A 24,816-nucleotide genomic window follows, 5' to 3' on the forward strand; every position below is an offset into this window, starting at 1 on the left:
ATTGAGACGAAACAGAGTGGATCTAAGGCTTCAGCCATTCCGTCAAGGGACTGAGGATCATCAGGAGGATACTGCTGAAGCTTCAAATGCCTTTAAGCAATTGAAAATTCAGTCAGAACACCCTGACTAACAACGAACGCTGTCCAACTGTTTCAGGAAGCACTTCAGCAGAATGACCAAAAAGGACTGTCAGAGCCCCTGAAAGGCTTATTGAGAATTGCTTTAAAAAAATTTAAAAGGGGCACCTGGACTGAATGTTTTATGTGAAAAGAAATAGAGCCACAATAGAGTATTGATGGACAGACTGTATTTAGTTGGGGGAAAAAAAGAATACATCAGAATAAGTGATCTTAAGTGATGAGAGCAATGTAAAAATTGGGGGGGGAAAATGTGTGTTATTGAAAATTGCGTGGTATGCAGGTTGAGTAAACAAATGTGATGTGACGTGTAGTTTTATTTTAAAGGAAGGAAGATGTGTTAATAACATTTAGACTACGGGCAGGTGGTTGAAGAATGCCTTGCATGGCTAAACAAGGAATTTTCTAGCTGAAGTATATGTTCATTAGAAAAGTAGTTAAACCTACGCCCTGGTTTGTCATTATATAAGTAACAACAGTAATAACAGTCAGGTCTAGGGCTTCTGATGTGTGGCTTCTTATGACTCACTCTGAGTTCTGATGCTGCTTTGAAGACAACTCGCGGCATTAGCAACGTCGTCATTGTCCTCCATTAGCAATGTCGTCATTGTCCTCCACAAATCTGGGACGGGACTGTATCTGTTCCGAGCTTACATACTATGTCACACGTGATATCTGACCCCACTGGCCTGATTTTGACAACTTTGGTGAATGAGGTGGCACACCATAGAGATCCGACATTTACAAAATTTGCCGGATGGTGGCGCTATAACAAGCTATTTGAAACTATGAATGGTCCCGCCCTTTGAATCTAAAGTCATGAAATTTGGTACATAGGTCCCTCACATAGAACAAATTTGCCTCAGGGACCCATAAGGTCAGTCAAGATGGACTTTCTGCTATTTGGGATTTTGTGAATAACTCTTAAACACTACTCCTCCGGCACCGAATGACCAATCTGCACAACTTGATATGTGGCATCTAGTAACTAAGGTCTCTCAAATTGTTAGACACTTGGGTGTGGTCTGGCACATAAATCCGTTAAGGATATTTGTATTGTAACAAAGTTTGGTACACGTTGAAAACACTGTCAATACTCCACATATGCAAGAAAAATCATATTGACCACAAGGTGGTGCTAAAACAGGCACATGTTTATATCTGTTTGACTCGGAGTGATACAATTTGGAAGACATTCTCAGGTATATCAGTCTAGCTAACCCATGCGATATCTGATACCTCTGGCCCAATTTTGATGTGCCATTTACTAAATTAAACTTTGGCCCAAGGGGCCAATAGTAATCAACTTTACGTACGTTAGTCACACGGAAGAGGTGACTCTTTCGTGATCATTAGAAAACTCTTTTGAAATTATGTTGGCACAGGTGAAAACTGTCGTTCTGATTAAAGAAGCAATAAAACTGGCCTTCTTTAGACTAGTTGAGTATCTGGAGCATCAGCATTTTGGGGTTTGATTACAGGCTCAAAATGGCCAGAAACAAAGACTTTCTTCTGAAACTTGTCAGTCTATTCTTGTTTTGAGAAATGAAGGCTATTCAATGTGAGAAATTGGCAAGAAACTGAAGAGCTCGTACAATGCTGTGTACTACTCCCTTCACAGAACAGCGCAAACTGGCCCTAACCAGAATAGAAAGAGTGGGAGGCCCCGGTGCACAACTGAGCAAGAGGACAAGTACATTAGAGTGTCTAGTTTGAGAAACAGACGCCTCACAAGGCCTCAACTGGCAGCTTCATTAAATAGTACCCGCAAAAGACCAGTCTCAACGTCAACAGCAAAGAAGCGACTCCAGGATGCTGGCTTTCTAGGCAGAGTTCCTCTATCCAGTGTCTGTGTTCTTTTGCCAATCTTAATCTTTTTTTATATAGGCCAGTCTAAGATATGGCTTTTTCTTTGCAACTCTGCCTAGAAGGCCATCATCCCGGAGTCACCCCTTCACTGTTGACGTTGAGACTGGTGTCAACTCCTCAAATGCAGGTGTGCCAAGCTTGTAGCTTCATACCCAAGAAGACTCTAGGTTGTAATCACTGCTAATTGTGTTTCAACAGTAAGTACTGAGTAAAGGGTCTGAATACTTACGTAAATGTGATTTTTCTGTTCTTTATTTTTAATACACTTGCAAACATTTCTAAAAACCTGTTTTTGCTTTGTCATTGTGTTATTGTGTGTAGATTAATGAGGGGGAAAATAAAGCTGTAACAAAATGTGGAAAAAGTCAAGGGGTCTGAATACTTTCCAAATGCACTGTAAGCTGTCTCCAACGTCATTTTAGAGAATTTGGTAGTACATCCAACCAGTCTCGCAACCGCAGACCATGTGTAACCACGCCAGCCCAGGACCTCCACCTCCTTATTGGCTGGGCCTGGCTGCCAAGTGGGTGGGCCTATGCCCTCCAAGGCCCACCCAAGGCTGCACCCCTGCCAGTCATGTGAAATCCATACATTAGGGCCAAATGGATTTATTTAAATTGACTGATATCCTTATATGAACTGTAACTCAGAAAAATCTTTGAAATGGTTGCATGTTGTGTTTATTTATTTTTTCAGTGACATCAAAAACTTTAATGTAGCCAAGGAGTGTTGAATATAAAATTACATTTCAAGTTAGGTCCCTATTCAGTTTGAAATGTCAAGCAGGCAAAATGTTTTACTAAACTAAACAAACTTCACCGAAATGTTGGTATCCAGCAGTGGAGACTGCTGAGGGGAGGAATGCTCATAATAATGGCCAGAATGGAATGGTATCAAAAAACAAGAAGGGGGGGGTCCATTCACTCCATTCTTGCCATTACACTCCATTTCAGCCATTATTATGAGCCGTCCTCCTCTCAGCAGCCTCCACTGGTATTCACTTTAATGTATTAATCACTTCAACTAGGCTGGATGTGTTTATTCATAAAGTATTATCACAAGTTATACCAATAATTCCAGTAAATGCATTATAATTGTGTAATATAGCTTTATAATTTCATCTTTGGTCTCTGTCTAGACATGGCTTCCTGCAGCTGTCTGCTGTCTGAAGAGCAGTTCCAGTGCTCTATCTATCTGGATGTGTTCACTGAGCCAGTCACCACAACTTCTGCAAGACCTGCATCAGAAAGTACTGGGATAGCAATTACATGTGCCAGTGTCCACTGTGTAAAATTACTTTTGATAGGAGTGTTGTGTTGATAGTTTTATTTCAGGGAAAGCTACCCGCAGCCCAGGCCAGCACCCTATTAAGTCTGGAGAAGTGGCCTGTGATGTCTGCACTGGGACAAAGCGCAAGGCACTTATTTCTTTCCTGGTGTGTCTAACCTCTTTCTGTGCCACTCAACTGCAGCCTCAGCCCTGAAGAGACATATGCTGATCGACCCCATGGAGAGCCTGGGCGACAGGATGTGTAAGAAGCATGACAGACTCCTGGAGATGTTCTGTAGGCATATGTGAGTCAGTTCTGCACTGAAACACACTACAAGGCTCAACACACCGTCCCTCTAGGAAAAGTATGGAGAAAGGAGGGCTCAGCTTGAAGCATAGGTGCAGAAGATGACCCAGGAGCGACAGCTGAAGGTTGAGGAGCTCAAACACTCTGTAGAGCTCAGCAATAGAGACACAGAACTATAATGGCACCGGAGAGGATGGCTGCCATTATATTGGCTCTTAACCAACCGTGCTATTTTGTTAGTTTTTTCGCATTGTTTGTAACTTATTTTGTATATAATGTTGCTGCTACCGTCTCTTGACCGAAAAGAGCTTCTGGACATCAGAACAGCGATTACTCACCTAGAATTGGACGAAGAATTTTTCTTTAATGAGTCGGACGAGAGGAATTTATTCCAGACACCTGAACAGGCCCTCATCCCCGTCATTCGCAGGAGAAAGAGACGGCGATTTAGCGGAAGGATATCGGGGTGCCTTGCGAGGATCAGGCGACGAGTGGCTAATCTGCCTTTGCCATCCATACTATTGGCCAACATACAATCGCTTGAAAATAAATTGGACGAACTACAAGCAGGTATATCCTACCAACGGGACATTAAAAATGTAATATCTTATATTTCATAGTCGTGGCTGAACGACGACATGAATAACATACAGCTGGCGGGTTACACTCTCTATCGGAAGGACAGAACAGCATTCTCTGGTACTACAAGGGGTGGCGGCTATGTATATTTGTAAACAACAGCTGGTGCACGATATCTAAGCAAGTCTCGAGGTTTTGCTCGCCTGAGGTAGAGTCTCACGAAAAACTGTAGACCACACTATCTACCTAGAGAGTTTTCATCTGTATTTTTCATAGCTGTCTACATACCACCACAGACCAATGCTGGCACTAAGACCGCACTCAGCTGTATACCGCCATAAGAAAACAGGAAAACGCTCATCCAGAGGAGGAGCTCCTAGTGGCCGGGGACTTTAATGCAGGAAACTTAAATCCATTTGACCTCATTTCTATCAGCATGTTAAATGTGCAACCAAAGGGAAGAAAACTCTAGGCCACCTTTACTCCACACGCAGAGATGCTTACAAAGCTCTCCTCTGCCCTCCATTTGGCAAATCTGACCATAATTCTATCCTCCTGATTCCTGCTTACAAACAAAAATTAAAGCAGGAAGCACCAGTGACTCGGTCAATGAAAAAGTGGTCAGATGAAGTACATGCTAAACTACAGGACTATTTTGCTAGCACAGACTAGAATATGTTCATGGGATTCTTCCGATGGCATTGAGGAGTACACCACATCAGTCACTGGCTTCATCAATAAGTGCATCGATGTCGTTGTCCCCACACTGACTGTACATACATACCCTAACCAGAAGCCATGGGTTACAGGCAACATCCTTACTGAGCTAAAGGGTAGAGCTGCCGCTTTCAAGGCGGGGGATTCTAACCCGGAAGCTTATAAGAAATCCCGCAATGCCCTCCGACAAACCATCAAACAAGCAAAGTGTCAATACAGGCATAAGATCAAATCGTACCACACCGGCTCCGGCTCTCGTTGGATGTGGTAGGGCTTGCAAACTATTACAGACTACAAAGGGAAGCACAGCCGAGAGCTGCCCAGTGACACAAGCCTACCAGACGAGCTAAATAACTTCTATGCTCACTTTGAGGCACGTAACACTGAAACATGCATGAGAGCATCAGCTGTTCTAGACAACCGTGTGATCACGCTCACCGCAGCCGATGTGAGCAAGACCTTTAAACAGGTCCACATTCACAAGGCCGCAGAGCCAGACGGATTACCAGGTCGGGTACTCTGCGCATGTGCTGACCAACTGGCAAGTGTCTTCACTGACATTTTCAACCTTTGCCTGTTTGAGTCTGAAATACCAACATGTTTCAAGCAGGCTACCAAAGTCCCTGTGCCCAAGAACATTAAGGTAACCGTCCTAAATTACTACCGACCCCGTAGCACTCACATCTGTAGCCATGAAGTGCTTTGAAAGGCTGGTCATGGCTGACATCAACACCATTATCCCAATAACCCTAGACCCACTCCAATTTGCATACTACCCCAACAGATTCACTGATGATGCAATCTCTATTGCACTCCACACTGCCCTTTCACACCTGGACAAAAGGAACACCTATGTGAGAATGCTATTGCATTGACTACAGCTTAGCGTTCAACACCATAGTGCCCTCAAAGCTCATCACTAAGCTAAGGACCCTGGGACTAAACACCTCCCTCTGCAACTGGATCCTGGACTTCTTGACGGGCCCGCCCACCTGTTCACTCATGACTGCATGGCCAGGCACGACTCCAACATCATTGTTTGCCGATGACACAACAGTGGTAGGCCTGATCAATGACAAGACGGCCTATAGGGAGGAGGTCAGAGACCTGACCATGTTGTGCAAGGACAACAACCATTCCCTCAACGTGATCAAGACAAAGGAGATGATTGTGGACTACAGGAAAAGGAGGACCGAGCACGCCCCCATTCTCATCGACGGGCTGTAGTGGAGCAGGTTGAGAGCTTCAAGCTCCTTGGTGTCCACATCACCAACAAACAAACATAGTCCAAGCACACCAACACAGTTGTGAAGCGGGCATAACACAACCTATTCCTCCTCAGGAGACTGGAAAGACTTGGCATGGGTCCTCAGATCCTCAAAAGGTTCTACAGCTGCACCATAGAGAGCATTCTGACGGGTTTCATCACGGCCTGGTATGGCAAATGCTCGGCCTCTGACTGCAAGTCACTACAGAGGGTAGTGCGCACAGCCCAGTACATCACCGGGGCCAAGCTTCCTGCCATCCAGGACCTCTATACCAGGCGGTGTCAGAGGAAGGACCTAAAAATTGTCAGACTCTAGACACCCTAGTCATAAACTGTTCTCTCTGCTACCGCGTGGTAAGCGGTACCGGAGCACCAAGTCTAGGTCCAAGAGGCTTCTAAATAGCTTCTACCCCCAAGCCATAAGACTCCTGAACATCCAATCAAATGACTACCCAGACCATTGCCCCCCCCCCCTTCTACGCTGCTGCGACTCTCTGTTATTATCTATGCATAGTCACTTTAATAACTCTACCAACATGTACAATATTACCTCAACTAACTGGTGCCCCTGCACATTGACGCTGTACCAGTACCCCCTGTATATAGCCTCGCTATTATTATTTTCTTACTTCTTTTAGGTATTTTCTTAAAACTGCATTGTTGGTTAAGGGCTTGTAAGTAAGCATTTCACTGTTGTTTTGGGGAAATGTGATACATAAAATTTGATTTAATTTGACATAGCAGATGGCGTGCAGGTCTTAATTGCTCTCGTGTGGTCCATTGAGAGAAGCCAGGCTAACTACATTTTATAAATGAGAAGAAGAAAAGTGCAGAGAGGTAGACGAGAGTGTATCGAAGAGCTGAAGCTTGAAATCACTGCACTACAGAGGAGACGCACTGAGCTGGAACAGTTCACACTGGGGACCACCTCCTACACTCACCCAGGTCCAGGACTGGTCTGAGATCACCTGACAGGTGTGGAATATCAAGAAGCTGGTTAAACAGCATGATCATTACACAGGTGCATCAGATGTCTCAAATTTTGAGGGAGCGTGCAATTGGCATGCCAACTGCAGGAATGTCCACCAGAGCTGTTGCCAGAGAAATGCAATGTTAATTTCTTTCTCCAATGTTGTTTTAGAGAATTTGGCAGTAGGTCCAACTGGCCTCACAACCGCAGAACACATGTATGGCGTTGTGTACAGAGTGCCCCATAGTGGCGGCACGGTTATGGTATGGACAGGTTTAAACTATGGAAAAAGAACACGATTACAATTTAACTGCACAGAGATACTGTGATGAGATCCTGACACCCATTGTCGTGCCATTCATCCACCGCCATCAGTTCATGTTTCAGCATGATAATGCACGGCCCCATGTCACAAGGATCTGTACACAATTCCTGGAAGCTGAAATCGTCTGTTCTTTCACGGGCTGCATACTCACCAGACATGTTACCAATTGAGCTTGTTTGGGATGCTCTGGGTCGACGTGCACGACAGCATGTTCCAGTTCCCGCCAATATCCAGCAAATTCGCACAGGGGCATGCACAATTCGTCGGGGCATGGACTCTACAAAGTGACGAAAGTGTTCCCCAGGGCTGCTGGTCCATGTTGACTCCACTGTTGTGTCAAGTTGGCTGGATGTCTTTTGGATGGTGGGCCCTTCTTTATTCACACTGGAAACTGTTGAGCGTGAAAAACCTAGCAGGGTTGCAGGTTTTGACACAAACCGGTGCACCTGGCACCCCGTTCAAAGGAACTTAAATATTTTCTCTTGCCCATTATTCACCCTCTGAATGGCACGCATACACAATCCATGTCTCAAGGCTGAAAACTCTTTTGGGATAGGGTGCAGCATTTTCACTTTTGGATGAATAGCGTGCCCAGAGTGAACTGCCTCCTACTCTGTCCCAGATGCTAATATATGCATATTATTAGTAGTATTGGATAGAAAACACTCTGAAGTTTCTAAAACTGTTTGAATGATGTCTGTGAGTATAACAGAACTCATATGGCAGGCGAAAACCTGAGAAAAATCCAACCAGGAAGTGGGAAATCTGAGGTTTGTAGTATGTTTTGGAATCAAAACGTTACTGCACGTAAGGCGCCAATGTAAACTGAGAATCTTGGATATAAATATGCACATTATCGAACAAAACATACATTTATTGTGTAACATGATGTCCTATGAGTGTCATCTGATGTAGATCATCAAAGGTTAGTGATTAATTTGATCTATATTTCTGCTTTTTGTGACTCCTATCTTTGTCTGGAAAAATGGCTGTTTTTTTTGTGACTCGGCTATGACCTAACATAATCATATGTTGTGCTTTCGCTGTAAAGCATTTTTGAAATCGGACACGATGGGTAGATTAACAAGATGTTTCTTTCATTTGCTGTATTGGACTTGTTAATGTGTGAAAGTTACATATTTCCCAAAAATATTTTTGTATTTCGCGCGCTGCCTTTTCAGCGGAATGTTGTCGAGGGGTCCCGCTAGCGGAACGCCTGCCCTAGAAAGGTTAAAAATCCTTATAACCTGCCTCCTGCCCTTCCTCTACACTGATCGAACTGGATTTAACAAGTGACATCTATAAGGTATCATAGCTTTCACCTGGATTCACCTGGTCAGTCTATGTCATGGAAAGAACAGTGTTCCTATTGTTTTGTACACTTATTGGATTTATCAAAGAACCACCAAGAAATGAAGTGCGACACCAAGGCTGTCTTTTGGGGCTTTTATCTAACTCTGCAATGATATTATGAAAAGACAGAACAGGAGCACATCAGTCAACAATGCACAAGTTGTTCTTTCTCGCTCAGTGTTTTCAGGGACTGAGAAGAAAGGGGGCTACGAGTAGTACCATGGTGCTAGCAGGTGATGTAAGCACCCAGATTAAATAAAATACATTCAATGAGATAAAAATAGAAGATGGTATCTTCCATCTACTGTAGCTGCCTCCTAAACATCAATAGGCAGTACTAGTAGCGCAACAAATGAAAATATAAACTGAAAATTAAGTTTCTGGAGATCATAGCGATCTGATTCCACCTTCTGTCTGAACTGGTCTTGGGCCACTGACCATTAACCTGGATGTGTTCTGTTCTGCCTTGAGTACTGTTCCAGTAGTTTAACGTTTAATGGAATAACCATTGTAATTCTCATACAATAGTCAAATTCGCAGCAGCATTCTTTTACAGACAGAGATGCAGAGAGGAGTAAGAAATCTATCTCTGGAGCATTAGCCAACCTCTGTGGTTTATTCTAGCTTTAACAATCTATTGAAAACAAAAACATTTTTGTTATTTTGATGTACAGTTGAAGTCAGAAGTTTACATACACTTAGGTTGGAGTCATTAACTAGTTTTTCAACCACTCCACAAATTTCTTGTTAACAAACTATAGTTTTGGCAAGTCGGTTACCACATCTACTGTGTGCATGACACAAGTCATTTTTCCAAAAATTGTTTACAGATAGTGAATTATAAGTGAAATAATCTATCACAATTCCAGTGGGTCAGAACTTTTAAATACACTAAATTGACTGTGCCTTTAAACAGCTTGGAAAATTCCAGAAAATTATGTAATGGCTTTAGAAGCTTCTGATACGCTAATTGACATCATTTGAGTCAATTGGAGGAGTACCTGTGGATGTATTTCAAGGCCTACCTTCAAACTCAGTGCCTATTTGCTTGACATCATGGGAAAATCAAATTAAATCAGCCAAGACCTCGGGAACCTCCACAAGTCTGGTTCATCCTTGGGAACAATTTCTAAACGCCTGAAGGTACCACGTTCATCTGTACAAAAAAAATATATGCAAGTATAAACACCATGGGACCACGTAGCCATTATACCGCTCAGGAAGGAGACGCGTTCTGTCTTCTAGAGATGAACGTACTTTGGTGTGAAAAGTCCAAATCAATCCCAGAACAACAGCAAAGGACCTTGTGAAGATGCTGGAGGAAACAGGTACAAAATGATCTATATCCACAGTAAAACGAGTCCTATATCGACATAACCTGAAAGGCCGCTCAGCAAGGAAGAAGCCACTGCTCCAAAACCGCCATAAAAAAGCCAGACTACGGTTTGCAGCTGCACATGGGGACAAAGATTGTACTTTCTGGAGAAATGTCCTAAAAAAAATATATAGAATTGTTTGGCCATAATGTTTGGAGGAAAAAGGGGGAGGCTTGCAAGCCCAAGAACACCATCCCAACCGTGAAGCACGGGGGTGGCAGCATCATGTTGTGGGGGTGCTTTGCTGCAGGAGGGACTGGTGCACTTCACAAAATAGATGGCATCATGAGGTAGGACAATTGTGGATATATTGAAGCAACATCTCAAGACATCAGTCAGGAAGTTAAAGCTTGGTCTCAAATGGGTCTTCCAAATGGACAATGACCCCAAGCATACTTCCAAAGTTGTGGCAAAATGGCTTAAGGACAAAACAGTCAAGGTATTGGAGAGGCCATCACAAAGCCCTGTCCTTAATCCTATAGAACATTTATCGGGAGAACTGAAAAAGTGTGCGCGAGCATGGAGGCCTACACACCTGACTCTGTTACACCAGCTCTATCAGGAGGAATGGACCAAAATTCACCCAATTTATTGTGGGACGCTTGTGGAAAGCTACCCGAAACGTTTGACTCAAGTTAAACAATTTAAAGGCAATGCTAACAAATACAAATTGAGAGTGTAATGTAAACTTCTGACCCACTGGGAATGTGATGAAATAAATAAAAGTTGAAATAAATCATTCTCTCTACTATTATTCTGACATTTCACATTCTTAAAATACAGTGGTGATCCTAATTGACCTAAGACAGGTAATTTTTACTAGGATTAAATGTCAGGAATTGTGAAAAACTGAGTGTAAATGTATTTGGCTAAGGTGTATGTAAACTTCCGACTTCAACTGTATATATTCCTATTGCTATGAAGCTGTGGCACCTGCAGCGTGTATATTTACCTTTAAGATGCGTGTGATCTTGTTTTATTGCGCTCATACGTTTCTCATGATGTCAGAAAAAGTAGTTGGGTATTCTCAATATTATCTCACTATAAGGATGTTGTGATATGTAAGTTTGGAGTTGGGCAATTCTATTCCATTACTAGCTGTTGATAAAATAGGTATTTCTGTCGGCCGAACTGACGGAGGCAAGAAGGCGGATGCACGGAGGAAAACAGCTTACGCCACGGAGGAGACGAGAACAGAGAGGAGGGTGCATAGGCTACACAAAATACTTTCCCTTTAAACAGGGGACACGGCGGCGGGGGATAGATAGAGAGGGGAGAGGGAAGATATTTAAAAAAATAAATAAAAGGAAGAAAGACAGCGAGGGTGGGAGGGAGAGAGAAATAGAAAAAAAGAAAGATGTCATCCTCTCGTTTGAAAAGCCAAGGCGAAGCTTTGATTGCGGCCGATCAGGGACTCTCTAGCTAGGGACACGATTTTACGCAACACCGAGGCTTTGGAATCCACCACCGCTTTGGCCTCTCGGAGCTATCGAAATAAATGACTCTTCCTCCACGCATTTACAAACAACTGCGGACTTATTATTACTTTTGATATATTTTTCCTTATTTTCAATAACCTAATTTATGCATCGATTTGAGAATATAATTTTTCCTTGGGCTAAAATATAAATATACAATGTAAATTGCATTGTAAATGCATCATTAAAAGCATGCATCAACCATTTTGTCGCATTTTAGTCATGTTGCAACCTTTCGTCCCCACACCATATAACAACATTTTAGTCTAACATCATTACTGTCATATAATATTGGCATATAACTGACAGCCTTTCAAAATTGATCATTCATCTTCAATAATAATTTATTTTATTGAAATCACCGCGATTTAAACTTCCACACAGAAATATTCACCTTTTGATATTTAAAACTGCAGAGAGGAACTAGGTAGGCTATTACAGCAGGTGGAGTGATTCATCAGTTGGCCCCAGCCTATGGTTGGTTGGCCCCGAGTCTCAGGGGGATATATATTTCTAGTTTTGACACCTGGAATAAAAGTATTTGACATCATCTTGCTTCAAAATGGATTCTTCTTGGAGTAATTTTCTGTTTCAGGTAAGTTATTTTGTGTGTGTGTCAGAGAAATAGATACACATTCTGTTTAGTGTCTCTCTCATCAGAGTGCTATGGCTGCAGAAGTGAATGCACTTGGGATCCTGGGATCATACACATGCTTATTATGTTTGTGATGTCATATAAGTTTTAAACTGACAGCTTGTCAACTGTGCCCCTTACAGATTTGTTGTAGTACTGCTTATGAGGGCAAGAGTAAGAGCTTGTGTGTGTGTGGTGACTGGGGTCAAAGGTGGCATGATCCCCCATTGATGTGTATTTCAGGTAGCCTAGTGGTTAGCGCATTGGGCCAGTAACCGAAAGGTTGCTGGATCGAATCCCAGAGCTGACAAGGTAAAAATCTGTTGTTCTGCCCCTGAGCAAGGCAGTTAACCCACTGTTCCCTGGGTGTTGAAGATGTAAATGTTGATTCAGAGGGGTTAAATTCAGAAGACACATTTCATTTGAATGCATTTAATTGTACAACTGACTAGGTATCCCACTTTCAAGTTCTCAGCAGCTAATTATGGCTCTCATTTCCCCAGACTCCTCTCTCACAGACCCAGTCTGAGACAGCCCTCCAATCAGAGCTTCTTCCGGACATGACTGGCTCTGCCCAGAGCCCCCCTACAGAGCATATAGCCCCTCCCCCATCCACAGTGGACACAGCCGCCCTGAATGAAGAGCCATTACCTGGTGAGAATGCAGGTCTTGTGTCCCAAAAGGCACAATCCTTATATAGTACACTACTAAAGTGGTGCACTGTGTTTGGAATAGGGTGGGGGGTGCCATTTGAGACACAGCCAGGATCAGGTACAATTTACTCAATTGATCAATTCTACACAGTCTATAATAATATTAGAATAATAATATATGCCATTTATGAGACACTTTTAACCAAAGCGACATACATACATTTTGTGTCTGCGTGGTCCCATTGGAAATCGAATCCTGGCATTGCAAGCTACATGCTCTACTGACTGAGCCACAGAGGACCACTATGTTTATTCAATATTATTCCAATTCAATAAACACATGGAATCCCCAATAAACAACTAGATAGGAGGGGGGTGGAGGGGCAGAGAGAGGTTTTCTCGTTGTCAAGAGTCACAGCTGCTGCAGACTCAGCGGATGCACCTTGATGTCCTCTTTTTACATATTAAAGCTGAAAACACACACAATCCGATATCTCTTCAGCCCCACCCTGAACCATGGGATTTCTTACCTCAGGAAACAATGTCCTTTTCACACTAACTGTCTGTTGCATATGTTTGTGACAGACAAAGAGGGGTGGAGAGAGAAGGACTAAAGAGAGAAGTTGTGAGAGAGATAAAAGATAAAGAAATGTAATTTTAAAAATGAGTGGATCATCTACATCTGTGATGGTGAGAGCAGTACAACAATGCTAGATTCTAGTTTCTGCCCAGCATGCACATAATGTTCTGAGAACCATATATTTTTTGTCCTGTGGTTATTTTGCATGTAACCTTCCCACAGCTTTCTGGGAATGGTGCAGGATAGTTGCTTGGCTTTGGAACATTCTTAGCACATTTAAGGAACTTGACAATTTTCTTGGTATTTCATTACTTTAACCAGGGGCACGACTTTGGTTTTAGAAGTGGGGGGGCAAAACCCGGCGGAGGGTCTGGGGGTCCTCCCCCATATTTGGGGGCATCTAAAGCTAATTTCCTGAATTTCTACACAATCCAATATGACCCATTCATTATTGGTTTTGGGTGTGTTAAGCCAAGCCCAGAGTGGCAACCCACTGGACGGTCGACCCCTAGGGCCAGGACTGAGCCGTCCAGCAGCTAAAAATGGCCTAAATAGGTATCTCCCCTGACGTGGGCATGTTTTCAATAGTCTCGTTTTGTCATACTGTATTCCATATACGGCATGCAGACCTTATGAAAGTTGCCCAGTATACCATTAATATTTGAATAAATCTAGTGATACAAACTTGACATTTCTGCCATCCATTGTGACATTGTGGATAACCAACCTTCCAATGAATAGCAATGACGTGCAGGTGTTTGTACACATGCATATGAACACACTCTCATTCAAATGCACACATGGACACACACATATAAATAGATAATTAAATAAATAGTGCCATACATGCACTCAAACATATTCAGTTGGCTTTGCTGTTATGATTTTTGTTGTCCTTGATTTCTTTTGTTTTTTACATTGTTGTAGACCGCATTATCTACCAAGAGAATTCTCTTCGATTATAATCACAGCCGTATATATCCCCCCCAAGCAGACACATCGATGGCTCTGAACGTACTTTATTTAACTCTCTGCAAACTGGAAACGATTTATCCGGAGGCTGCATTCATTGTAGGTGGGGATTTTAACAAGGCTAATCTGAAAACAAGACTCCCTAAATTGTATCAGCATATCGATTGCGCAACCAGGGGTGGAAAGACCTTGGATCATTGTTACTCTAACTTCCGCGACGCATATAAGGCCCTGCCCCGCCCCCCTTTCGGAAAAGCTGACCATGACTCCATTTTGTTGATCCCTGCCTACAGACAGAAACTAAAACAAGAAGCTCCCACGCTGAGGTCTGTTCAACGCTGGTCTGACCAAGCTGACTCCACACTCCAAGACTGCTTTCATCACGTGGACTGGGAGATGTTTCGTATTGCGTCAGATAACAACATTGACGAATACGCTGATTCGGTGTGCGAGTTCATTAGAACGTGCGTTGAAGATGTCGTTCCCATAGCAACGATTAAAACATTCCCTAACCAGAAACCGTGGATTGATGGCAGCATTCGTGTGAAACTGAAAGCGTGAACCACTGCTTTTAATCAGGGCAAGGTGTCTGGTAACATGACCGAATACAAACAGTGCAGCTATTCCCTCCGCAAGGCTATTAAACAAGCTAAGCGTCAGTACAGAGACAAAGTAGAATCTCAATTTAACGGCTCAGACACAAGAGGCATGTGGCAGGGTCTACAGTCAATCACGGACTACAGGAAGAAATCCAGCCCAGTCACGGACCAGGATGTCTTGCTCCCAGGCAGACTAAATAACTTTTTTGCCCGCTTTGAGGACAATACAGTGCCACTGACACGGCCTGCAATGAAAACGTGCGGTCTCTCCTTCACTGCAGCCGAGGTGAGTAAGACATTTAAACGTGTTAACCCTCGCAAGGCTGCAGGCCCAGACGGCATCCCCAGCCGCGCCCTCAGAGCATGCGCAGACCAGCTGGCCGGTGTGTTTACGGACATATTCAATCAATCCCTATACCAGTCTGCTGTTCCCACATGCTTCAAGAGGGCCACCATTGTTCCTGTTCCCAAGAAAGCTAAGGTAACTGAGCTAAACGACTACCGCCCGTAGCACTCACATCCGTCATCATGAAGTGCTTTGAGAGACTAGTCAAGGACCATATCACCTCCACCCTACCTGACACCCTAGACCCACTCCAATTTGCTTACCACCCAAATAGGTCCACAGACGATGCAATCTCAACCACACTGCACACTGCCCTAACCCATCTGGACAAGAGGAATACCTATGTGAGAATGCTGTTCATCGACTACAGCTCGGCATTCAACACCATAGTACCCTCCAAGCTCGTCATCAAGCTCGAGACCCTGGGTCTCGACCCCGCCCTGTGCAACTGGGTACTGGACTTCCTGACGGGCCGCCCCCAGGTGGTGAGGGTAGGCAACAACATCTCCTCCCCGCTGATCCTCAACACTGGGGCCCCACAAGGGTGCGTTCTGAGCCCTCTCCTGTACTCCCTGTTCACCCACGACTGCGTGGCCACGCACGCCTCCAACTCAATCATCAAGTTTGCGGACGACACAACAGTGGTAGGCTTGATTACCAACAACGACGAGACGGCCTACAGGGAGGAGGTGAGGGCCCTCGGAGTGTGGTGTCAGGAAAATAACCTCACACTCAACGTCAACAAAACTAAGGAGATGATTGTGGACTTCAGGAAACAGCAGAGGGAACACCCCCTATCCACATCGATGGAACAGTAGTGGAGAGGGTAGCAAGTTTTAAGTTCCTCGGCATACACATCACAGACAAACTGAATTGGTCCACTCACACAGACAGCATCGTGAAGAAGGTGCAGCAGCGCCTCTTCAACCTCAGGAGGCTGAAGAAATTCGGCTTGTCACCAAAAGCACTCACAAACTTCTACAGATGCACAATCGAGAGCATCCTGGCGGGCTGTATCACCGCCTGGTACGGCAACTGCTCCGCCCTCAACCGTAAGGCTCTCCAGAGGGTAGTGAGGTCTGCACAACGCATCACCGGGGCAAACTACCTGCCCTCCAGGACACCTACACCACCCGATGTTACAGGAAGGCCATAAAGATCATCAAGGACATCAACCACCCGAGCCACTGCCTGTTCACCCCGCTATCATCCAGAAGGCGAGGTCAGTACAGGTGCATCAAAGCTGGGACCGAGAGACTGAAAAACAGCTTCTATCTTAAGGCCATCAGACTGTTAAACAGCCACCACTAACATTGAGTGGCTGCTGCCAACACACTGACACTGACTCAACTCCAGCCACTTTAATAATGGGAATTGATGGGAAATGATGTAAATATATCACTAGCCACTTTAAACAATGCTACCTTATATAATATTACTTACCCTACATTATTCATCTCATATGCATACGTATATACTGTACTCTATATCATCGACTGCATCCTTATGTAATACATGTATCACTAGCCACTTTAACTATGCCACTTTGTTTACATACTCATCTCATATGTATATACTGTACTCGATATCAGCTACTGTATCTTGCCTATGCTGCTCTGTACCATCACTCATTCATATATCCTTATGTACATATTCTTTATCCCCTTACACTGTGTATAAGACAGTAGTTTTGGAATTGTTAGTTAGATTACTTGTTGGTTATTACTGCATTGTCGGAACTAGAAGCACAAGCATTTCGCTACACTCGCATTAACATCTGCTAACCATGTGTATGTGACAAATACAATTTGATTTGATTTGTTATTTTCTGTTTTCCTTTGTCTTTGTCTTTTGTTCATTTTGTTGGTTGTAGGTGCATGGGGGGGGTGTGTTATTATTATTATACTTTTTTCTCTGGGGACTGTTGGGGGGGGTCTCGGATGGTTGAGGGGCAGCTCTTGGGGAACTGAGGGGGGAGGGGGATCTTGGAGGGCTGGTGGACTGGAAATTGGGAGCTTTGGCCGGTTACTGATTGGGATTCCCATTTTTGACCTTGTGGGAGATCTGTCGACGTGCCATTGAGCAGGACGTTGACCCTGGTTGCTTCTGTGTGTCGCTCTGGATGGGAGTCTGTTAGATGACTAATGTGATGTAGTTGTTGAGCGGCTTCACTGCATGTTTTAAATATTCAATAAAGAAACATTTTAATAACTTTATTCATGGCAATGTATTTCTTAGATGCTTAGTTACACAGTTTCATTTGATAACAGTCTCCAGTATCAACATTTCCAAGCAAACAAAAACAGAGAGAAGGGAGAATCTGTAGACATGCTGAGATAAAATACATACTCTGCCGGAATTCAGCCAGCCTTCACAAGACTATAACATATGCAGATATGTCCCCTTTTGTGTTTTACGCATCCTGCTGAGGAAGGACATTTCTGAGTGCATGTTATTCAGTTACACTGGCATCTAGTATGTTCTATGGATGGTCTTAAACTGCAATAATTTATGTCTAAGATGATATGAACATGACCGGGCATTCAAACATATCTGTATCCATTCATCATCATCAATATCTTCTACCAGGTCTTTCTCACATTTTTGTTTTACACGCTTTGTGTCATCAGGAAAAGCCTCAATCAACCTTTGTTACAGTTTGGAAATCAACTTTGGAGGTTTGTCAGAGTGCCTTAAAACAGTTTCGATCTTTGAAGCTTCTGGCTTGTCCAGGGTTTGCTGCACAGAGAGAATCAAGTGTTGTATCTGCTAAAATTCACCTCAGCTCCGTCACACACGGGTCTTCCCTGGCTGCCTGACCCCGCTGAGACCTGTCACCATCTGATCCTCCTAAGATGAGGCATGACATTGAATTACCTTGGCGTACATTTATACTTTATATTATCCAAGAATAGAATCAATGGTTCAATAATTGAAATGACCATTATTCCCAGATCCCAGACTGTAACCTTAATCTTTAAAATGCTGCCCTGTAGCTCCTGTAGGTCTACCCATCAACTCAAGATGGAACTTTGTATCATTCACTGATGTTGTTAATATACTGCAAAATTCACCTGAGCTCTGTAGACTGGTCTTTCCTGGCTGTCTGACCCTACTGGGACAGCTATCACCATCTGATCCTGCTAAGACATGATGATCATAGTGTTCTGTACTGACGGTGCACCATGACAGTGAAGCCTGTATGTAGAGCTGTTTATTACGGTGTCAGTTTTAAAAGTAGGGAATTAGCTAGGGAAACTGACAGATCAATAACATTACATTGCTATACTGACTCTAATAAAAACTCACATTCTACAAAAAAAATCAGCATTATCAGTCTTCAATCATTTGGCCGCTGGTTTCATAGTTTGATTCAGGTCTAATGTGAATGAGGCAAAAATAATACCTATTTTTGGCAAGCTAGCTCTCTGATGGTACATCAACTGGCGAAAGCTAGCTAAGTTCATTTACTTCTGTTGAAATGGGTCAAAAAGGCTACAAAACATTTCAAATCAAATTTTATTTGTCACATGCGCCGAATGAAGACCCTTCAATGTAATGCTTACTTACAATCCCTTAACCAGCAATGCAGTTTTAAGTAAAATACCTACAAAAAAAAGAAATAAAAGTAACAAATAATTAAAGAGCAGCAGTAAAATATCAATAGAGAGGCTATATACAGGGGGTACCAGTACAGAGTTAATTGAGGTAATATGTACATGTAGGTAGAGTTTTAAGTGGCTATGCATAGATAATAACAGAGTAGCAGCAGCGTAAAAAAGATGGGGGGGGCAAATGCAAATAGTCTGGGTAGCCATTAGTAGTTCAGGAGTCTTATGGCTTGGGGGTAGAAGCTGTTTAGAGGCCTCTTGGACCTAGAGGAGCCCAATAGCTTACTTATTCAGTATGTGGGGCCCATGTAGGAATCCAACCCACAAGCTCTACCCTTAGTTCCCTTTCAGGAGTTACCTTCTCTCACACTTCTGTTTTCCCTCTTTCCCTTTCACCTCTTTCTCTCTCTCTCTTCCCTCTCTCCTTTAGAGAAGGCCGTCTCCAAGCCTGGCCGGCCGACACACATCTGCAACACATGTAACAAGCAGTTTAAAAACAACTACAACCTCCGGCGCCATCAGTCGGTGCACACTGGCATCAAAATGAAGGACAGAGCAGCCAGAGAGAGGGAGGATGAGAGCAAGGGAGGAGGAGGACGGCAAACAATCCCTCTCTCCCTCCTCCACCTTTCTCTGCCCTCTCATCCTCCTCCTGCAGAATCCCTCCCCCAACCCTCCCCACTTGGAAACCAGGAGGGCCAATCTGTTGCGGTGTCCATTGCCCCAGCTACCGTCACCATGGCTGCGCCCCAGGTGCTCCAAGCTGCAGTTGTGGTTGCTGGGACAATGGTACAGGTTGGTTGGTGCCTGTTTTGTCATAATTATTGAAGAATAATTTGTTGCTCCCTTTGCCTTTCTCTCTTTCCTCATCTACTTTATTGTGCAATGTAACAGAGTAGCTACACTGACCCCACAGCCAGCACTAGCCAACTGTCCCTTTCTTCTCATCAAACCTAGAACCAGAACCTGGGGCCTCAACCCAACCCCAACCCTAGCCCCAACCAGGTGAGGAAGAACCATGCGTGTGAGGCCTGTGGGAAGGCCTTCCGAGATGTGTACCACCTGAACCGCCACCGGCTTTCCCACTCGGACGAAAAGCCCTACCACTGCCCCATCTGCCAGCAGCGCTTCAAGAGGAAAGACCGCATGAGCTACCATGTACGCTCACACCAAGGAGGGGTGGAGAAACCTTATGTCTGCCCCCACTGCGCCAAGGGATTCTCACGGTGAGAAGGGGTATGACTGGGTGGGGGGTGGGGGTGGGTTCAATTGTGAGACAAGTATACACACATGCACATACAGTTCCAGTCAAAAGTTTGGACACACCTACTCATTCCAGGGTTTTTCTTTATTTGTACTATTTTCTACATTGTAGAATAATAGTGAAGACATCAAAACTATGAAGTAACACATATGGAATCATGTAGTAAGCAAAAAAGTGTTAAACAAATCAAAATATATTTGAGATTCTTCAAAGTAGCACCCCTTGCATTGTTGACAGCTTTGCACACTTGGCATTCTCTCAACCAGCTTCCTGCACATTGGCTAACCGGGTTATCTGCATGGTGTCCCACCACCCGCCAACCCCTCTTTTTACGCTTCTGCTACTCTCTGTTCATCATATATGCATAGTCACTTTAACGATACCTACATGTACATACTACCTCAATAAGCCTGACTAACAGGTATATAGCCTTGCTACTCTTTTTTCAAATGTCTTTTTACTGTTTTATTTCTTTACTTACCTACCTACACACACATACCTTTTTTGTCTCACCATTGGTTAGAGCCTGTAAGTAAGCATTTCACTGTAAGGTCTACTATACCTGTTGTATTCGGCGCACGTGACAAATAAACTTTGATTTGATTCATGAGGTAGTCACCTGGAATGCATCTCAATTAACAAGTGTGCCTTGTTAAAAGTTACTTTGTGGAATTTCTTTCCTCAATGTGTTTGAGCCAGTCAATTATTTTGTTACAAGGTAGGGGTGTATAACAGAAGATGGCCCTATTTGGTAAAAGACAAAGTTCATATTATGGCAAGAAATGACAATCCATTATTACTTTAAGACATGAAGGTCAGTCAATCGGGAAAATGTAAAGAACTTTGAAAGTTTCTTCAAGTGCAGTCGCAAAAACCATCAAGTGCTATTATGAAACTGGCTCTCATGAAGACTGCCACAGGAAAGGAAGAACCTGAGTTACCTCTGCTGCAGAGGATAAGTTCATTAAATTTACCATCCTCAGAAATTGCAGTCCAAATAAATGCTTCACAGAGTTCAAGTAACAGACACATCTCAACATCAACTGTTCAGAGGAGACTGCATGAATCAGGCTTTCGTGGTCAAATTGCTGCAAAGAAACCACTACTAAAGTACACCAATAAGAATAAGAGACTTGCTTGGGCCAAGAAACATGAGCAATGGACATTAGACCAGTGGAAATCTGTCCTTTGATCTGATGAGTCCACATTTGAGATTTTTGGTTCCAACCACCGTGTCTTTGTGAGACGCAGAGTAGGTGAACCGATGATCTCCGCAATGTGTGGTTCCCACTGTGAAGCATGGAGGAGGTGTGATGGTGTGGGGATGCTTTGCTGGTGACACTGATTTATTTGAAATCAAGGCAGACTTGACAAGCATGGCTACCACAGCATTCTGCAGCGATACGCCATCCCATCTGGTTTGTGCTTAGTGGCACTATCATTTGTTTTTCAACAGGACAATGACCCAACACACCTCTAGGCTGTGTAAGGGTCATTTGACCAAGAAGGAGAGTGATGGAGTGCTGCATCAGATGACCTGGCCTCTACAATCACACGACCTCAATGGTTTGGGTTGACTTGGACCGCAGAATCAAGGAAAAGCAGCCAACAAATGCTCAGCATATGTGGGAACTTCTTCAAGACTGTTGGAAAGGCATTCCAGGTGAAGCTGGTTGAGAGAATGCCAAGAGTGTGCAAAGCTGTCATCAAGGCAAAGGGTGGCTACTTTGAAGAATCTAAAATCTAAAATATACATAGATTTGTTGAACACTTTTTTCGGTTACTACATGATTCCATATGTGTTCATAGTTTGTCTTCACTATTATTCTACAATGTAGAAAACAGTAAAAAAATATATATAAAAAAAAAACAGTAGGTGTGTCCAAACTTTTGACTGGTACTGTATATGTACATGCACATTTTTGTGAAAATAGTCTGGAGTTCTAATAGAATTCAGTTCTAATATAATTCAGTTCTGACGTCTGTAGTGCATGGGTCGACGAGAAATGACCGATAAGACACAGATAAGACACACGTGGGGTCTTAATCCCTTCTCCTGTCTGTTCCAGACCCGACCACCTCAACAGTCACGTCAGACAGGTGCACTCCACTGAGAGACCCTTCAAGTGCCCGGTAATCGTCTTTTTTCTAACTCACTTTAACTCTATCACTCTCTCTTTTTCTACTCTCTGCATGTATTTTTGACCCCCACGATGAATCTCTCTCGGTCCGTTTGTCTGTTAGTTAGTAAGTCAGTCACACGCGATATCTCAGATGGGTCTTGCCATAAAGATCAGTAATTTACAAAATTACACTGAATGGCCAGATGGTGGCACTAAAACCAGCTAACTTTGAAAGGTCACGCCCCTCAACCCGTTTGACCTAAAGTCATGAAATTCGGTACATAGGTCCTTCCTCACAAGGATCACATTTTACTCAGGGACCCATAAGGTCCGCCATGATGGATTTGATGGATTTGACACTATTTTGTGAAAAACTTAACTCCTCTGGCACCGAATGACCTATCTGCGCGAAACTGCATAATTCGTGGGGGATGACATTTTTAACTCTTGCCTTGTTCTTTCTCCCTATTTTCAACCTTGTTTCCTGTTGTATGTCCCTTGGTTCTCTGTATACACTGTATGAATTGTTTTATAGGTAATTTAATGACATTGATCTGCAAAACTTCTAAAATATAATGGCAAAGCAACCTTTCCAAATGCCCAAGATACACCAATGGTTTTGTGTGTGTGTGTGTGTGTGTGTGTGTGTGTGTGTGTGTGTGTGTGCGCGCACGCACTACACAGACCTGCACGTCTGCCTTCGCCACGAGGGACCGTCTCCGTGCCCACCTGATTCGCCATGAGGAGAAGGTGCCGTGCCACATCTGTGGCAAGCTCCTCTCTGCCGCCTACATCACCGATCACATGAGGGTCCACAACCAATCACAGCACCATGCCTGCCACCTCTGCAACCGCAGTGAGTGGACTTCAATGTTATTTTTTAAATGTGTGAAAGGAGAGTAGAATACCTGTGTAACGGAGGTGGTTACACAGTTATCCCTCTCTCATTCCTCATGTCCTTATCTTTTGTTCGTCATCTTTTGTTCCTCAACTTTTCTTATTTTTCAATGCTCTTCCTCCCTCTCTCTTCCTCCCTCTCATCTCCCTCCAGGCTTCACCACCCTCACCTACCTGCGTGTCCACGCTCAGAAACACCACGGCCAGGAGTGGAAGGAGAGCGGCGGGACACGGGGCATGTTCGGTGGGGCCGGTGCCGGCGGGGTGCTGCTGTGCCAACTGTGTGGGGTGCAGTGCAAGACACCCACCCAGCTACAGGGCCACATGGGCACCCACGCCGTCACCCAGGTCCAGGGCGAGCCCAGCAGTAGCCTCACGGGGACCGGTACCATGGCTGTGGCCGTGTCTCTGTCAGGCAGATCAACTGTGGGCCTGCTGGTCACTGACTGCTCCAGCATCGCCCCCCATTCTCTCAGCTAGCAGCCAGGCCCATTGGAGGGAAGGGGGAGAGGGGATGGAGGTAGAGGGGTTTCGTGGAGAGAGGAGTGGATGTGGCTCTGGGGTGAAGTTTCCCCTAAGTACAGATGTAGGATCAGCTTCCCCTCCCCCAATCCTAACCTTAACCATTAGTGGGAAAACTGTACCAGGATCAGCATATAGGGGCATTTACCCTCCAGTGGATGTCTATGTATGTTATGAAGGACAAAGTATGCTGCAAACCAGGTCCCCTTTGTATTTGATCCTATTTAAAATGTTGCTGTTTATGCAACAGTCACTTTCTCAACTGCCATTGGTGGACACGAGAAATGGGAGGAAAGGAGAGACCATGGAATCCCCGTTTTTTTTCTTTCAATTAAATTCTACTGAACGAAATATAAAGTTTTCCGGTGCAAAATGCCACTTTTCCATTCACACAGAACACAAACTCCCATAACAATGTTTGGGATTTTACAAATACATCGCCATTTATTTTCCTTGGAAATATTGATTATACAATATATGATCACCCTGATGCAGTATGAGCTGTGGTCCTACATGGGCTTTTAGCTTTTTCAAATGAACTGTCTCCAAGAAAGGACTGTTGCCTTTTCATCAGAAATATGTCATCACCATGTAACTTTACCCTATGACTGATAGACAGGTGGCATCAAATGGGTATTTATTTGTATATTTGGCCACTGAATGCTCATCTTTCTTTGTTTTTATGATCTTGTTATTACTCTGGATGCTCTGATTTTTTTATTCTCTCAAAAATGCATTGGTCTGGAAAGTATTTGTACTTTTGTGACACGTTTTTGTGAGACTGTATTCTTGACTGTTCATCTGTTGGTGTAGAATCTCCTCTGTTAACGTCACTGTATTAAAGCCGTAGTATGTATAACCTATATGTACTTTATCTGTGAACATGTACAGCATCTGATATCAGAGATGCAGTAGAATATAAAATTAGTATTTCTCTGAATGGAGAAACATTTAATTATTATTGAACT

At 43.7% G+C, this 24,816-nt stretch overlaps 1 protein-coding gene across 2 annotated transcripts; it reads left to right on the forward strand.

Annotated features, from left to right (window-relative positions):
• The first annotated feature begins 11,155 nt into the window (after positions 1-11,155).
• Positions 11,156-24,711, forward strand: LOC121846521 (myc-associated zinc finger protein-like). 2 transcript variants are annotated; one of them, XM_042321908.1, is made up of 8 exons: positions 11,156-12,242; positions 12,525-12,593; positions 12,785-12,935; positions 19,473-19,837; positions 20,000-20,268; positions 22,376-22,439; positions 23,114-23,285; positions 23,481-24,711. In XM_042321908.1, the coding sequence occupies exons 3-8, from the start codon at positions 12,842-12,844 to the stop codon at positions 23,804-23,806; spliced, it is 1,290 nt and encodes a 429-aa protein (XP_042177842.1). In that variant the 5' UTR covers positions 11,156-12,242; positions 12,525-12,593; positions 12,785-12,841; the 3' UTR covers positions 23,807-24,711. The 2 variants fall into 2 exon arrangements, with proteins under 2 accessions (XP_042177842.1, XP_042177841.1); XM_042321907.1 differs by lacking the exon at positions 12,525-12,593 and having other exon boundaries at positions 11,157-12,242.
• The last annotated feature ends 105 nt before the right edge of the window (positions 24,712-24,816 follow it).

Source organism: Oncorhynchus tshawytscha, linkage group LG01, assembly GCF_018296145.1.
Source record: "Oncorhynchus tshawytscha isolate Ot180627B linkage group LG01, Otsh_v2.0, whole genome shotgun sequence".
Classification (NCBI taxonomy): Eukaryota; Metazoa; Chordata; class Actinopteri; order Salmoniformes; family Salmonidae; genus Oncorhynchus; species Oncorhynchus tshawytscha.

What these genes read in the sequence shown, in the direction of transcription:
- LOC121846521 (XM_042321907.1), top strand. Translation starts at nt 12,210, where the DNA reads ATGGATTCTTCTTGGAGTAATTTTCTGTTTCAG. An exon ending in GAATGAAGAGCCATTACCTG is followed by an intron (nt 12,936 to 19,472) that starts GTGAGAATGCAG and finishes TCTCTCCTTTAG; the next exon opens with AGAAGGCCGTCTCCAAGCCT. An exon ending in TGCGCCAAGGGATTCTCACG is followed by an intron (nt 20,269 to 22,375) that starts GTGAGAAGGGGT and finishes TGTCTGTTCCAG; the next exon opens with ACCCGACCACCTCAACAGTC.